General features: G+C 38.7%; 1 protein-coding gene across 14 annotated transcripts in view; it reads left to right on the forward strand.

The window, feature by feature from the left end:
• The window catches only part of SETX (senataxin), an 80937-nt gene that overhangs the window by 42852 nt on the left and 21551 nt on the right, over positions 1 to 16534 (forward strand). For all 14 annotated transcript variants that reach the window (XR_003147003.3, XR_003147002.3, XM_025475577.3 and 11 more), the window contains 7 exons: positions 5806 to 5979; positions 7973 to 8205; positions 9181 to 9348; positions 10086 to 10242; positions 13813 to 13914; positions 14117 to 14232; positions 16022 to 16093. Coding sequence is in view for 12 of the 14 variants with exons in the window: in XM_025475577.3 (XP_025331362.1) it covers positions 5806 to 5979; positions 7973 to 8205; positions 9181 to 9348; positions 10086 to 10242; positions 13813 to 13914; positions 14117 to 14232; positions 16022 to 16093 (1022 nt within the window). In the remaining 2 variants the exon portion in view is untranslated. The remainder of the gene's footprint in view (positions 1 to 5805; positions 5980 to 7972; positions 8206 to 9180; positions 9349 to 10085; positions 10243 to 13812; positions 13915 to 14116; positions 14233 to 16021; positions 16094 to 16534) is intronic.

A 16534-nucleotide genomic window follows, 5' to 3' on the forward strand; every position in this document is an offset into this window, starting at 1 on the left:
GAAGTCTCGGGGTATGTGTATGTTCAAGTTGACTAGGAAATGCCCAGTCCATTATACATTATACCCACCAGCAGTGTATGAGAAGTCCCATTGTTCGAGGTCTTCACCAGCACATTTGTATTGATTGTTGTGTTAGTTTCAGCCATTATGCCATGTTTGTATTGATGGCCTTTTGTGGTTTTATTTTGTCATATCCTTGTTATCAGTGAGGTTGAGCACCTTTTTTATATATTTAGTAGATACTTCAGTAATCTCTTTTGGGAAGTGCCTTTTCAAAGTTATTGTTAATTTTCTGTTATCTTTTTCTTATCGATTTGTAGTAGTTCCTTATATAATCTGGATGCATGCCATTCTCTCAATTTGACTTCCATTTTGACTCACTGATGTCTTTAAATGTTTTATTTTTATTAAAAATTTCTTTTATGGATGTATGTAATCCATAAAATCCATCATGTATGTATGTATGTATGTAATTACATCCATGTATGTATGTATGGATGTAATCTCTAATACCAACCTGGGACTCAAATTCATGACCCCAAGATTAAAAGTTGCATGCTCCCCAAATGAGCCAACTAGGCACCCCTAGAATTTCTTATTTTTAACATAGTAAATACATGTTTTTTTTTTTTGTTTTTTTTTTTTTATTTACTGAAAACTCTGAGATCAAGACTGGAGCTGAGATCAATAGTTGGACGCTCCACCTACTGAGCCACTCAGACGCCGCTAATTTTTTTTTTTTATGGTTAGTCTTTGCCTCATTTAGAAACCTTTCCCTGCTGCAGATCATAAATATATTATCTTAACATCTAGAGCCAGGTGTCAGCAAATGACAACTTGCAGAACTACCCCATATCCCATTAGTGGACTGCCTTGGAGTATGATTTATACATTATTTTTAAAGAATTTTGGGAAAAGTCTATGAATATGCAACAGACTTTATGTGTGGCTTGCAAAGAAAACATTTGACTCTTGACAAAAAGTTTGCAACCCTTTTCTAGATGATTCATTGTTTTGTCAACCTGGGATTTCTTTTTATGCATGAATGGGATGTATAGGGAACATGTTTCAGTTTTTTTCCAAATGGAGTTGTGGTTTTCCTGGTGTTACTTATTGTTGAAAAGACTATTCTCTCCATGTTCTACAGTGCCATATTTGCCTAAATCTAGTGTCCATTTAATTCATGGATTTTTTTCTGTACTGATTTCTTCTTGATTGGATCATTTGCCACCCCTTGTGCTGATATCACATTGCCTAATTACTTAGTCCAGCTTTATAATGAGTTTTAGTGGCCACTGAACAGGTCCTCCTCCTTTGTTTTGCCTTAAGAGTGTCTTGGCTATTCTTGTTCCTTTGAGTTCCCATATAAATTTAAGAGGAAAAAATGGGGGAAATTGGGCAAGAATTAACATCTTCTCTCTTTTTTAAAATTTTTTTTCACTTATTTTATATTTTTAAAATATTTCATTTATTCATAGAGACAGACAGAGAGAGAGAGGCAGAGACACAGGCAGAGGGAGAAGCAGGCTCCATGCAGGGAGCCTGATGTGTGGGACTTGATCCCGGAGATCCAGGATCACACCCTGGACTGAAGGAGGCACTAAACCTCTGAGCCACCTGGGCTGCCCTCTCTCTTTTTTTCTTAATATGAGAATTGCCATCTTTCTAATTATTTTCTAATTTATGAATTCAGTTATTTTTGTTTATTTTCAATAATGTTTTATAGTTTACAGTGGGGAAGTTTTTTTTTTTTTAAGATTTTATTTATTTGAGAGAGCAAGAGGGTGGGTGAGAGGGAAAGCGAATCTGAAGCAGACTCTGCACTGAGCACAGAGTCCAACGTGGGCCTCGATCTCACAATCTGGAGATCATGACCTGAGCTGAAACCAAGAGTCAAAAGCTTAAACAACTGAGCCATCCAGGCACCTCTCATGATGGAGAGGTTTTACAGATCATCTTTGGTTTGATTTTGGGGCAAGCATCATTTGTAATTAGATTCAGTGAATATTGCTGAAAGATACAGACCTAAAATTTATAATAAGGTAACATTTTATTGCTAATATTGTAGTCGTTCCTTAATATCAGATAGCTAGTCAGTTTTCAAATTTCCAATTTCCTCATAAATAACAATTTTTTAAAAAGATTTATTTATTCATAGAGACACAGAGAGGCAGAGACACAGGCAGAGGGAGAAGCAGGCTCCATGCAGGGAGCCTGACGTGGGACTCAAACCCGGGTCTCCAGGATCACGCCCTGGACTGCAGGCGGCACTAAACCGCTGAGCCACTAGGGCTGCTCATGAATAACAATTTTTTCAGTCACTTTGAAATTGACACTAGTTGATGTGTCTTTTTTTTTTTAATATTTTACTTATTTATTTATGAGAGAGACACAGAGAGAGAGGCAGAGACACAGGCAGAGGGAGAAGCAGGCTCCACGCAGGGAGCCCGATGTGGGACTCCATCCCTGGACTCCAGGATCACACCCTGGGCCAAAGGCAGGCGCTAAATCCTTGAGCCATCCAGGGATCCTGATGTGTCTTTTTTAACTACAATTTTTTCTTCCTATTTTTCCCCCCTTTGTAATTTGTTTTATTGAAAAATTTGAGGTGGTGAGCCTTTAGAATTATTGTCTGTACTCATTGATTTGTCCCCCTGGTGCTTGTTAGTATGTTTTTTTGTCCTCTGCATTTCTTGTAAATTGATAATTGTATCTAGAGACACCATCGATTCTAGTTTGATTTATTATTTTTGGCAAGACTATTTCATAGATAGTGGTATGTGCCTTTATCAGGACGTGTATCATCTCTAATTTCTCTTTTATTAGTATTTACAACTGTTGATGCTTAATGCCTAAGTTAATTTATTAAAGTTGTAAAGTGATGATACTGTTATTTGATTATTTATTTATTAGCTGCAGTAATTCTATGAAGAAATTTCTCTGTATTATCTGGTTACTCTCTGGTATACTTTATATAGAAAGGTAGAAAAGTACTTGACTCTTGACCAGTTTTTAAAATAATGAGTTAATTCACTGCAAGCACTGGTGTTGACCAAAGTGCTTTTTAAAAAAAATTTCATAAATGCATGGACTTAAATATACTTGTGTTTCTGTCTATTATAATTTAAACCCTTTAGGTAGGACCCTACAAGTTTTTGAGAGTGGCTGTCTGATATGACCGATATCCTCTATATTCTTTGATCCTGTATCTGAACTTGGCAATTCGCTAAGTAGCCTTAGCATCCTGTAGAAGAAAATGGTATTTCAAGAATAATATAGTATGGGGTGGCTTAGTTGGTTAAGCATCTGCCTTCTCAGATCATGATCCTTGGGTCCTGGGATCAAGCCCCACATCAGGCTCGCTGCTCAGCGAGGAGTCTGTTCCCTCTGCCCCTCCCCCCCGCTCATGCTTCTCTCCCTCTCTCTCAGAAAAATAAAATCTTCAAAAAAAAAAAACAGTATAATAATACACTATATTTCATGTAGACATAAGAATACAGAAAGGTTGGGGAAAAAAGATTGGAGAAGGAAACTTATGCAAATTGCACTAAAAGAATATGTGTTTAGGGGTGTTTCAGTCGGTTGGGCATCCTCCTCTTGATGTCAGCTCAGGACATGGTGTCAGGGTTGTGGAGTCCAGCCCCATTCAAGGCTCCATGCTCAGTGGGGAGTCACCCACATGTGCACATACTTTCTCTTTTTCTCTCCTCTAAAATAAATAAAATCTTAAAGACCTGTTTAGCTCTGTTAATATCAGACTAAATAAACTAAGACAGAAAATACTACCAAAGAAAGATCTTTTCATAATAATTCAGCAGAAGAGATGACAATTCTTAATGTATCTATATACCTAATAAAATATATAAAGAAGTCTCAGATAGAATTAGAGTATACTTTTTACACATATATGAGGCTTTGAACCATTAAATTACCAAAAGTGAATTTAAAAAAAAAAAAAAAGTAAATGAGACAAAATAGAAGTAAATGAACCTGATTATATATTACATGTATTACCTTTTGTTTTAGTTGAATACTTCTGTTTTTTTTTTTTCTCATTTTAAAATTTCTTTTTTATCTGTTTTTAGTTTGGAAATTATACCTCAATTTATAAATCTTTAGCTATTTAAAACAGGTTAAAACTTATATGCATCCTTGATTTATCAAAGTCTGTAGTTTTATTTTTTAAGTTTTAAGGTTTTGTTTAGTTTTTTTTTTTTTAAACTATTCATGAGAGAGGCACAGAGGCGGAGATATTGGCAGAGGAAAAAGCAGGGTCCCCAGGGGAGCCTGATGTGGGACTTGATCCTAGAACCCTGGGATCATACCTTGAGCCAAAGGCAGACACTCAACCAGAGCCACCCAGGTACCCAAAGTCTGTAGATTTAGTAGCTCTTTTAAGTGTCTCCATAACTAAGGCAAAACCTTTTAAACTGTGTGAGACATAATCTGTAGCTCCCAGGACAGTCCTTTGTTGTTTATTGAGTTTTTATCTTCTCCTGTGCTTTGCTTATTTTTGGTCGTTATCTTTGAAAAGTCGTTTATAAAAATAATTTGAGGCCTAGGATGATATTATCTTCCTCCAGAGAGGATTTTCCTTTACTTCTGCCAGACTTCTGGGGGCACCTGCAATGTGGGATCATCTGGTTTAAGGGATTGGGCTTTTCTGAAGCACCCAGGTGTTTGGAAGCTGGGCTATAGTCCATGTCAAGGTGGGTTTGCTCTTAGTTCATCCTCGGGGGGCTGTAGTCCATGTCAAGGTGGGTTTGCTCTTAGTTCATCCTCGGGTATAATCCTTAGTCCTTTGTAGTCCCAACCTGAAGCATATTGGGGTACCAGGGTCCCTACTCTGCAGGCCCCAGACTCCACAATTTTTGTCTTTTTAGTCCGACAAAGCTGTCCCAGGTATGGCCTGGCCTCTAGGCTGCCACTCCCAAGAGTAGTTCAGGTGTTTCTATGGGAAATACTGGGCTGACTCCAGCAGATTTCCACATTCTTTTGAATCCCAGCAGTAATTCTTCACTACTGTATTTGATCTCTGATGCCTTCAAATAGATAGTCTTGCCTGCCACGTTTCATTTATTTGTTTAGAAAGATTTTATTTGTTTTGGGAGAGATAGTACACAAGTGTGAGGAGAAGAAGAGGGAGAAGCAGACTCCCTGTTGAAACCCGATGTGGGGCTTGATCCCAGGAATCTGAGATCATGACCTGAGCCAAAGTCAGAATTTTAACCAAATGAGCCACCCAGATGCCTCTTACCTGCCACATTGTAAAATCTTGTTTTGATTTAGTGGTCCTGTCTACCCAATCCCAGTGCTTGTATTTTAGTCATTGTGTTGTTGCTGGATCTGGCAGTTGGTGCTGAACTTTCTTGTTCTAGTGCTTGTTCCGTTTTCCCAGCCCTAGTAGTTTACAACTAGCCTTACCCCCTTATTTGAAATGCCACTACTAGTAGGTTCAAAATTCTTACATGTCCTTAGATCTGTTTGTGAGTTTTCTTCTGGGATTTTGAAAGTAAAAGTGAGCAGAAGAGAAAATTTCTTGGTTAAAAAGTAAAATAAACTTCAAGGAAATTTACTCCTTTTGAATATTATGATTTTATTTTGGCTTTTTAGCCATTGTTAAACATTTTATAATACTATAACCTGTATTTGAGAATGTTAACTGGCTTAGAGTATCATTTGGAAGTATATTAACAAAGTTTAGTGCTGTACACTTGCTTGAACTTAGTACAGGGATTTAATATTCTTTAATCTTACTGAAAATAATTCTGTTAGAGTCAATGCCAACTTATTATTGTTTCATAGTTCATCTTGAAGAATGTGAACTAGCCAAACAGCTTCATCCAAAGGAAAATGATTTGGTGTTTTTGATTTCTGAAAGACAAAATGGAGAGAAGAAAGATACAGAGAGAAATCGCATGCAGGATCTCCGTGAATATCATTGCGGTTATGTTCATAAGTTTCGCCGCACTTCAGTCAGTAAGTAGATAATGTAAAGAGTAACATGTCTTTTAATTTTTATCTGAGTTGTGCTTTACTAGCCACATGTTCGTTACACATATTCGAAACATGTATTTGCCAGGTTGATTACCTGTCATTCAGAGTCCTTTTTTTAGTTTTTCTAAATTCATCTGGGAAAGGCCCAGTTCTTATTACTCTAGACTTAGGAAAAAAAGCTTTCTTTTGTAATGTCCTCTCTTTCTCTGATACATTCCTTCATTGTGTTTGTTATTAAACAATATGCAAAATCATCTTTTTTATATCTTAAATCACATTCCAACCTTGGTTTTGTGGCTAAGTATCATTAGAAGACCAAGACATGTAATTCATTATAAGACAACTTGAAGGTTTTGCTGTTTCCATCACTCCCATCCCTTATTTTGTAGGGACCCTTCTGGGAATAGCATCACAGAAGTAGTGTACCTGCTGAATACCAGGCCATGTGCCTTGTCCTTCCTGGGCACATTTATCTTCCTCAGAGCCTTATAAAGCAGTAAGATTTATTTGTCTTGTCCTCATCAGGAAATGAGGGCTCAGGGATGTTCAGTAACTTACACAGTGTTATTCTCCGTATTAAGTGGTAGGCCTAGAATTGAAACCTGCATATGTTTTGACTGCAGGGTAGTCTGCATTCTTTATTGTATGCCAGGCAGCCTTTTTAACATTGCTGCTTTCTTAGTCTCAATTATGTGAAGAGAACATGAGTTCATTATTCCTTTGCCTTTTTACATCCAGTCTTAAAAACAGAGCTCTTTAGAGTTGAGCGTCATGCTGCGCTGTAATTGGTGTGCTGTATTTCTATCATAATTGTGGTCCAGCCCCAGTTCTTCTGTGGAATGCATATAGGGGAATAGCAGAAGGGTACATAGCTTAGTCTGTGCTTTTGACTCTTGGAAGTGATGACACTTGCCGTATTTATATTTCTAAGGTATTCTCCTTCTAAACTCCTCAGTTGTCCAACTGACATCTCCATTTAAATATCTTTTAGACAAAAAAGACCAAAGGAGGCACTTGATGTTCTGCCTGACATCAACTATTCCTTCTTTTTTTCCCATCTCAGTAAGTGGGGCTTGCATTTTTCTAGTTGCTCAGGCCAAAAACCCCAGTCATCCTTGATCCTTTGTCTTACACCCTACATGTAATTCATCAGCAAATCCTGTTGACTTTTCCTTAGCAAAGTACCCAAAGTCCAAGCCCCACATCTGCTACTACATCCTGGTCCACATGACCATCAACCACAGTGGCCTCCTGTGGCCCGTTTGCTTTTGTGCTTTTCCCATTGCATTTATTCTTCATCGGCAGTAAAGTGATTCTTTTAATATGTAAGTTCAAGCACGTCACTTCCCAGTAGAAAGCTGCCCTGCGGCTTCCTACTTGACCCAAAATAAGGTTCAAATTCAGTATCGTGGTCTTGCAGACCCCTTTAAAATGGAGCCCCGTTTTCTTCTCGACTCTTGTCACACACATCTCCCTACTTTTTCTTCCAGCCATTCTAGGCTTGATCCTATTCCTGAAATACTCCATTCACATCTCTGCTTCTTGGTCTTTGCATTTGCTGAGTCTTTACCAGTAACACCCTCTCTCCAGATGAGGACATGGCTTACTCATTATTTCAAGTTTCTGCTCAGATACCATCTTATCAGGAGACTTTCCCCTGACTCACCTATCAATGGTAATACCCCTTGCATCCCTCATACTTCTTCATTCCCTTTCTCTGCTTTCTTCATTGTGCTCATCACTACCTGACATGTTTATGTGGTTATCTGCTTCCTTCTTCTAAAAAATAATTGCCTGGTTCTTGGGCATTATTTCACATTTGAGTGAATTACTTAAATAATATATCATACAAAAAATAATATCATACAAAAACATAAGTTATAAAATACATACATAATTCTGAATAACATTTTTATTAGTTGGATCGCATTATTCACTGGCAACTGAAATTGTTTTTTCTCCTTCTTGATAATAGTGCGCAACGGGAAGTCTGAGTGTTTCCTTTACATCCAGACTCAAGATAATTTGCCAGTCAATTTAAATGAATTCGTGAAATGTGTTGTAATCAGTTCTCTGGTAACTACGCAAAGGAAGTTGAAAGCCATGTCTCTGTTGAGTGGACGGAACCAACTGGCCAGAGCTGTTCTTAATCCAAATCCCATGGACTTCTGTACAAAAGATTTACTAACTACAACGTCTGAGAGAATTGTGAGTCATGGTTAAACGAGAATGGAAAGTCAGAAAATTTCATGTCAGAATGTGACATCATTTTGTGTTTATTCATTGCACATTCCTTTGTATCTGGGACAAAGACATATCCCTGTGCGTGCACAGTGATGTAGTGCTCCATCTTCTTTAAGTTGGCAGTCTGTGTTATGTTACTCAGCTTACCTCAGGAAAAAGGCATAGTGCAATAAAGAATTGAAAATATGCTTAAAGAGCAGCATTAAAATGTTAGATGAGTATCCTACTTAAATGCTTGTTAGGTAATTAAAATTCAGAGGTAGGAGTGGGTTAATAGAGTTAATTTTGCATTTGAATGATTGAAAGAGAATTTACAGATAAAGTTGCCATTTTGCATGAAAACATGTTCTAGCTGTGAGAGCCATATAGTCACTCCAGGAGATTAATACAGAGGAAGGCAAGAGAAAAGTAATAGTGTTTGGACCACTGCTGTGTGCTAGAGCTTTCCTGTACAGTATCTCATTCACTTCTTGTCCTCCCAGAAGTCCCAGGTTTAATGGATGACAGAGGCATAGGCTGAGGAGGTTAGGAGTTTGGAGACCTAGCTTTTGTGAGTGAAGCTGAGGTTTAAGTTTAGATCTGACCCAAAATCTGTGCTCTTTCCACTGTAGCACTTGAGTTAGGAAAGAAAGTCTTGGAATTTTTTTTATCGTCTAAGGAAAAAATAAATAGAAGAAAAGTATAGAACAGTTTATTGTGATCCTCTTTGTAAGAACCACAAATACAAATGCAGTTATAGTAGTTGTAGATGGGGTGAAGCCTGCAGACACTCATAAATAACTTGATAGTAGTGAAATTGTTTCTTTAGATTAAAGGTCATTTTGGGTGATCATCATCAAACCTTCTGTTTTATAAAGGTTAGAAGAAATTCAAACGGAGGTTTCCTCTTCTTGCCACTCCAGGAAGAGCAACTCATTTTCACTAATGTCTTTTGCACAGGTCGCCTACTTAAGAGATTTCAATGAAGACCAAAAGAAAGCAATAGAAACTGCATATGCCATGGTCAAACACTCCCCGTCAGTTGCCAAGATCTGTCTGATTCATGGACCACCAGGAACAGGGAAATCAAAAACTATTGTTGGCCTCCTGTACCGCCTCCTGACAGAGGTAGAGTATGTGAGGGTGTCATTGTTGTTTGCTGAGAGCATTGTTACACACAGATTAACTGATATGTGTAAATAACTACTATCGGTCTTTTCCCCTGCACTGTGTGTATCTTTCTGATACCATGTGAAACCATATCAGAGAAAGAGGTAGCAGGAGAGAGGGTATAAAGAGTGAAGAGGGCAGAAAATGCTGGCCTGTGTGACAGTGTTCTGAAGGGCTAGAATGGTGGCCTCCTGGCTTTGTTATGGGTCATGTGTAATGCCAGGAAACTGTCTGGATTGTATTGTATTGCTGGGCTACGTTTTGGTTGGATTGAATATGGAGTAAAATAAGTGGACATGAAGTGAGGCTCAGGGAAGCTATGATAAAGTGTCCTGCTAGAGTAATTTTAATGTCCATGTAAAGATGTAGGTGCTCTTACTTTATTTATTTATTTTTAAGATTTTATTTATTTATTCATGAGAAAGAGAGAGGCAGAGGCACAGGCAGAGGGAGAAGCAGGCCCCATGCAGGGAGCCTGATGTGGGACTCAATCCCGGGACTCTAGGATCACACCCTGGGCCGAAGGCAGGTGCTAAACCACTGGGCCACCCAGGGATTCCCCTCTTACTTATTTTTAAATATTCGTAAGGAGGAGGAGCTTTCAAACATAATGGAAGTAGAAAAAAACTGGAAAACTCTGTAACAAAGCTCATCAGTATTTTTTGTCTGTTTGGCATGTGTGTGTCAAATTGTAGAACCAGAGGAAAGGGCATTCAGATGAAAACTCCAATGCCAAAATCAAACAAAACCGTGTCCTTGTGTGTGCACCTTCCAACGCAGCTGTTGATGAACTTATGAAAAAAATCATCCTTGAATTTAAAGAAAAATGTAAAGACAAGAAGAATCCTTTGGGTATGATACTTACATGGCTTTTAATTTGTTTTTGGTTTTATTCTCAGTGTTTAGTATGGTCAATTTTGAATGCCAAAGAGCAAGCCAGTTTGAGTAGTAACTTCTGCTTGGGGCTGTGGCGCATATGTACTCATCAATTCATCTAGCAGATTTTATTGAGCACTTAACTCTGTGCCAAGGCACTGTGCTAAGTACTGACATTTCAACAGTGAAACCTTCCAAGAGACAGTAATGAGGAAGCAGATCAGTGGGCAATTAGAGTATAAAGCTATACGTTCTATAAGAAAAGTAAGATGTGGCTGCTCTCAGACACCTTAAAACGGCCCTTGGTCCAGTCATGGGAGGGTTAGGGAAAGCTTCTGGAAGAAATGATGTCTGAGATGAATCCTGCAGAGCAATTAGGAGTTAGCCATGGGAAAGGATAAAGGGGGATGTGGAGAACTCTAGCAGAAGCTTCTATTCACTAGAAATGACCAGAGGTGAGAGAACCTCTGTGTAGTAAGTACAGCTAGAGTATAATGAGCCCCATGAAGGCGAAGGTTTGGGGGTTTGTTTACTGTACTCTCTCCAGTGAGATACAGGTGGTGAGGGCAAATAGGTACTGTTTTCATTGGGGAGGTGTGTGAGTTCTGTATTGGGTTTGATGTCAAGTGGACTTCATGTGATAGGTCAAGAGTTTATAAAAAAAACCTTGATCTTGCATAAGTAGACCTGGAAGTAAAAATTCTGGGTTGAAGGATTTGTGCATCTTCAGTTTTCTAGGTAGTGCTAGATTCTTCTCGGAAGTGGTTCTAACAGTTTACATGCTCTGGAACGGCTCCCATGCATATGCATTGATGTGATTTTAACATTTCCCTGGCTGAGGAAAGGTGAGCACTCTCACATGTGTGCTGACAGCCCAGCAGGGCTAGGATCAGGACAAGGCCACGTAGGCATCCGGGTTGGATCTTCAACTTTAGTGTTTTTTGTTTTTTTTTTTTAAAGATTTATTTATGATAGACATAGAGAGAGAGAGAGGCAAAGACACAGGAGGAGGGAGAAGCAGGCTCCATGCAGGAGGCTGACGTGGGACTCGATCCCAGGTCTCCAGGATCACGCCCTAAGCTGCAGGCGGCGGTAAACCTTTGCGCCACTGGGGTTGCCCTTCAATTTTGTTAGAAAATAGTGTCTTCTGGCTGTAGGAAAGAACTTTGGTCTTTTACACTGCATTCATATCACTTCTTTTCACTACTGAAAAGCTGTCCTGAGAGTCTTTATTTTTTATTTTATTATTTTTTATTTACTCATGAGAGACACAGGCAGAGGGAGAAACAGGCTCCACACAGGGAGCCTGACGTGGGACTCGATCCCGGGGCTCCAAGATCATGCCCTGAGCTGAAGGCGGCACTAAACTGCTGAGCCACCCGGGCTGCCCCTGAGAGTCTTTAAAGAAATGTCTTGGACATCTCGCCATTAAGTAGGTGTTGATTTCTGGGGTTTAGTATTTACCCTTTATCAAGATAAAGAAGTTCCTGTGTCAGTTTCTATCTTGAAGGGCCATTGAATTTTATTGCATGCATTCTTCTTATTGCATTTTCATGAAGCTTTTTTCTTTAATCTGTTAATTGGGAAAACTACAATGTTTTTGTAATGTTAAAGTATCTTTGATTCATAGAGTAAGACCAACTTGGTTATGTATTATTTTTTAACACATTGCTGGATTGCTATTTTATTTAGGATTTTAAAACTAGTACTCATGAATGAGGCCGGCCCGTGACTTTCCTTTGTCATATCTTTGTTTTTTGTTACACTGACTTTAAAAAGGGAATTGGGGAGAATTTTTTGTTTATTCATGGAATGATTAATATATGACAGAGATTATCCATTCCTTAAAGATTAATTTGTTTTTAGTGTTGTTGTCTTTTTTGACAGATTGTAAGTTCTAATCTACTGTTCAAATGTCTTTAACTGTTATAGGCATATTCAGGTTTCTTTCTTTTAGTGGATTAGGCTAATTTTTTTTTCTTTCAAGAAAAATTGACACTTCCTCTTAGTTTTCAAATATATTGGCACAAGGTTGCCCATTGTATTCTCATTTTAAAACTCTCAATGTATTTTGATTGGGTCACCTTTGTCATTCCCTGTATTATATATTTGGTCTCTAAATCCGCATGTGGCATGGGCCTATGGTTGGAAAGTCCTGGAAGAGAATTTAGTTTTTCCCAGCTAAGCCTCGGCACAGTTAGATTCACTTCATTTTCATCCTCCTGTCTCTTCCAGACCCTTTTCCTTTCCAGGAGTCTTTAAAATCCAAGCCTTCTTATAAAGTTTGTCTTCATTGGAATGATAGTTTTGCCAATATAGACATTTGTCAAAACTCTGTAGAACTAAAGATTTTTAAATATGTGCATTTCATTGAGTGTATGGGGAAAAAAAATTCTGAGCACCTAGACAGTACCAGCCCCAACTCATCCTGTTCCCCCAGGGAAGCCTCTGCAGCTCATGGGCTTTCAATTCTGGTTTTGAGCTTTTTCTTTGTTTTTGGCTCCTAGGAATTTCTCTTCCATTTCTGTGAGCTCACCCTGCAGTTTAAAAGATGTCTGTTTTAATTTATGGAGCATTTCTAGGTGTTTGTAGTGGGTGAGTTTCCAGGTAATTTCGTCTTCGTTTATCATGGGAACACAAGTAGGTTAGCAGTTTTGAAATCTTCAGGTAAATCTTGGCCAGAGATTATGGCTTCAAATTTAGAAGAATGAGCTGAACTAGGAACAAAAATATGTTGTAGATATCTGCTTTAATAAGTTATTCATTCATTCAACTTAGATTTATTGTACTTCTGTGCCAGCCGCTGAAGTAGCTGGCAACCACAGCAAAACCCTATTCAGTGGAAGGAGATTGACAATAGAAGAAGTACGTGATGTGTCAGTTTAGGATAAGTGCTGATTGCTATTTTAGCGCAATGATGGAGCTGGAGATTTTTAGATTAAATAACATATAAAATGTGGTGACCTAAAATAAAGGTGTGGTTAATAGCCACTTAAATGAGATCTAGTGTTGGCAGTTCTCTACTCCACGATTTCCAGCACTTTGTGTCCCTTAGATTCTGGGGTAGCAGCATGATGTTTGGAATAAAGTTTCAAAAACTTTGTTGTGAATATACCACAGAAAAGGATTTGATAGTTTTTACTAAATGATTCTTTCTTGGAAATTCAAATATGTATTAATATATGAAAATCTTTACATATCTGAAATATCCTGTGGTTAAGAAGTTTCTTATTTTACTCACCTTTCCCAAACGTATTTTACTGTGGAATGTTGTACAGAACATAGTTTGAGAAATGTTGATACAATTCAGTCTCAACTTTGTACTGTCCTGTTTATGCAACCTCTGTAGCTTTTATTTGGTAGAAATGGTAAGTACCGTGTAGGGTGGTTAGTGAATGTCTAATGTGTATGAAGCCTCTAGTGGAGTTCAGGTGTGTAGTTGATATAATTAATGTTGGCTCCCTTCCCTAATTGTTAATATGCTTACTTGCCAATAGGTTGGCAGTGTCCTTATTAATCTGTAAGTATGATTTTTTTAATCAACAGGAAACTGTGGAGATATAAATTTAGTTCGTCTGGGTCCAGAAAAGTCTATTAATAATGAAGTCCTAAAATTCAGTTTGGATAGCCAAGTTAACCACAGAATGAGTAAGTACTAATTAAGGCACATAGTAACATTACTTCTAATTCCTTTTACGTGATAAGTAAAGTCTTGGGCATTAAAGGTACTTTGGAGACAATTGATGAAATAGTCTTGCTTTGAGACCTAGTTTTTCTTTTCATTGTGTATGCTTATTTATGTATTTGTCAGAATTCTCAAATCATAATTTTTTATTTTATTTTATTTAAGAAAAAGACTTACCCTCTCATGTTCAGGAGATGCACAGAAGAAAGGAATTTCTGGATCGTCAACTTGATGAACTTTCCCGCCAACGTGCTTTATGCCGAGGTGGAAGGGAAATACAGGTATCTAAACATTTCTTGGTGAATATTTTTTAATAGTTGATAAGAACACAAGCTACTGATGAGTATTTGATCTCATTGTTTTATCATTGCCTTATATTAGGGATTAACAGACTTTTTCTAAAAAGGAAAGGTAATAAATAACTTAGACTTTGCAGGCCAAAGTTTACTCTGTTTCAACTACTCAATTCTGCTGTGGTAGCATAAAAGTAGTGATAGATAATACATAAACAAATGGATGTGGCTATGTTCCAATAAAACTTTATTTATAAAAACAAATGGTGAGCTGAATTTGGCCCACAGCCTGTAGTTTGCTGTTGCCTGCCTTATATTAAAGCTGTAGCGAATTTATTAGATATCTTTTAGTTGCAAGTTAAACCCAAGTTAGACAAAGAGGGAATTCATGGACTCATATACCTAGGAGCTCTGGGAGTGATTAAGTGTACCTGTGTACCTGGATCCAGAGGCTCAGATGATGTCATTTCTCCATTCTTTGATTTGTTTTTCTGTGTGTTAGACATTTCTCATCTTGGAAAAGACAAGTGCCACCATTCTGGGTACCACCACCCCAGCTTAGAAAACCCTTGGGAAGGGTGCCTGGGTGGCTCAGTTGGTTAAGCATCCAACTTTTGATTCTGGCTCAAGTCATGATCTCACGGTTGTGGGATTGAGCATCCAACTTTTGATTTTGGCTCAAGTCATGATCTCACGGTTGTGGGATTGAGCTCCGAGTTGGGCTCCATGCTCAGCAGGGAGTCTGCTTCTCTTCCTCCTCTCCCCACCCCCCTGACTGTGCAGGCAGGCACTCTTTCTCTCAAATAAATCTTAAAGAAAGAAAAGAAAACCCATAGGGATGGAAGGGGTTGCTTTCCACACTACCCATTCATCAGTTCCATGGAAGGAGTTTGACTAGTCCCTGGGTGTACAGGTCTAATCCCTGTTTAAGGAAATGTGAACCATAGTTTACCAGGCCTGTGTTATATGCCCATCACTGTGGCTAGAGGAGTGACTGGGATGTGATTAATAACCTATTTGAAGCACCCAAAAATTCATAGAGAAATGAGTCCCAGGGGTTGGACTGCTTAGACAGAATAGCACACATGGGGGACACTGGACAGAATGGAATCTTGTACGGGGTTAAGGGTTTATCAAATTAATGCTTAATTTCTCTGTGGTCTGGCACCCCACAGAGAAATGGGAATTAAAAGTTTATTACTCATAGGTTCTGGAGGAAGTACTCGTCCTGCCTCAAGGGGCCACACAAGGAGGTCAAGGCAGAGTGCAGAGAGGCAGGATCTGGGGCACACATCTTTGTTAGGGATCTGTGGGTGGGGTGCTTTGGGGGTTCTGGGCTAGGGCTGGATTGGTCAACTCAGACCACAAGAGTGGGGTTTTGATAAGCTACATGGGGATGCATAAGGCACACAGGTGCCAGAGGCAGGGAAGACTGCTGGTCATGAGGGCAACTGGGGAGTCCTGTTGGATCTTCCATTTGCTGGGACTGTGGCTGCTTTCCTGCCTGGGGCCTGTGTTTCTGTGAGGGCTGGTGTCCAAGGAAGGTCTCTGTAGGCTGCTTGGCCAGACAAGATGGATGTGAGGTTTCAGTACCACAGGGTAGTGTGGGAGCAGCACAGCATGGGTGTCAGGGCTCTGTTGGTGAAGAGAGAAGGAACTGAGTGAATAGCATGTCTGTTGGGCAGATTGTAGTGTCACTTGAATGCAAGGCAGTCAACTGGAAAGCTTTTTAAAATGATCGGTTTAACTTTAATGATTCTACTCTAACCTTTTCCAGAGGCAAGAATTAGATGAAAAAATTGCGAAAGTTTCAAAAGAGAGGCAGGAACTAGCTTCCAAAATTAAGGAGGTAAGTGGTTCACCTGTAGCATTTTCCAGGCTTTTCTCTCTTTCTCTTTATTATGAATTATTTCACACAACTGATGGGCTTTTCTCAATTGCATTTAAAATGTTTATTATGAAAAACTTTTTTAAATGTTAAAGTAGAGAAAATGGTACAGTTATGTACGTGTACATTTGCTTTTTTTGCTTCAGCCTAATAATTCTTACCATCACCTGAGATTTCTGAGAAAGAGGTGATTTTAAAATACCTTGTTCTTTTCTAGGTCTGGGTAAGTATTAAACTCCCTTGTATGTGCTCCTCATGGCCCCACCACTAAAAAGTGCATTATGATAATTATCATCAGATGAATAGTTAGTGAAAGTAGATTTGAAGGTGTTTTCCCTATCAAAAAGAAAATAAAATTTGTGCCCACCCAGGGACACACACACAAAAAAAGAAGGAAAGGAA

Source organism: Canis lupus, chromosome 9, assembly GCF_003254725.2.
Source record: "Canis lupus dingo isolate Sandy chromosome 9, ASM325472v2, whole genome shotgun sequence".
Taxonomy (NCBI): domain Eukaryota; kingdom Metazoa; phylum Chordata; class Mammalia; order Carnivora; family Canidae; genus Canis; species Canis lupus.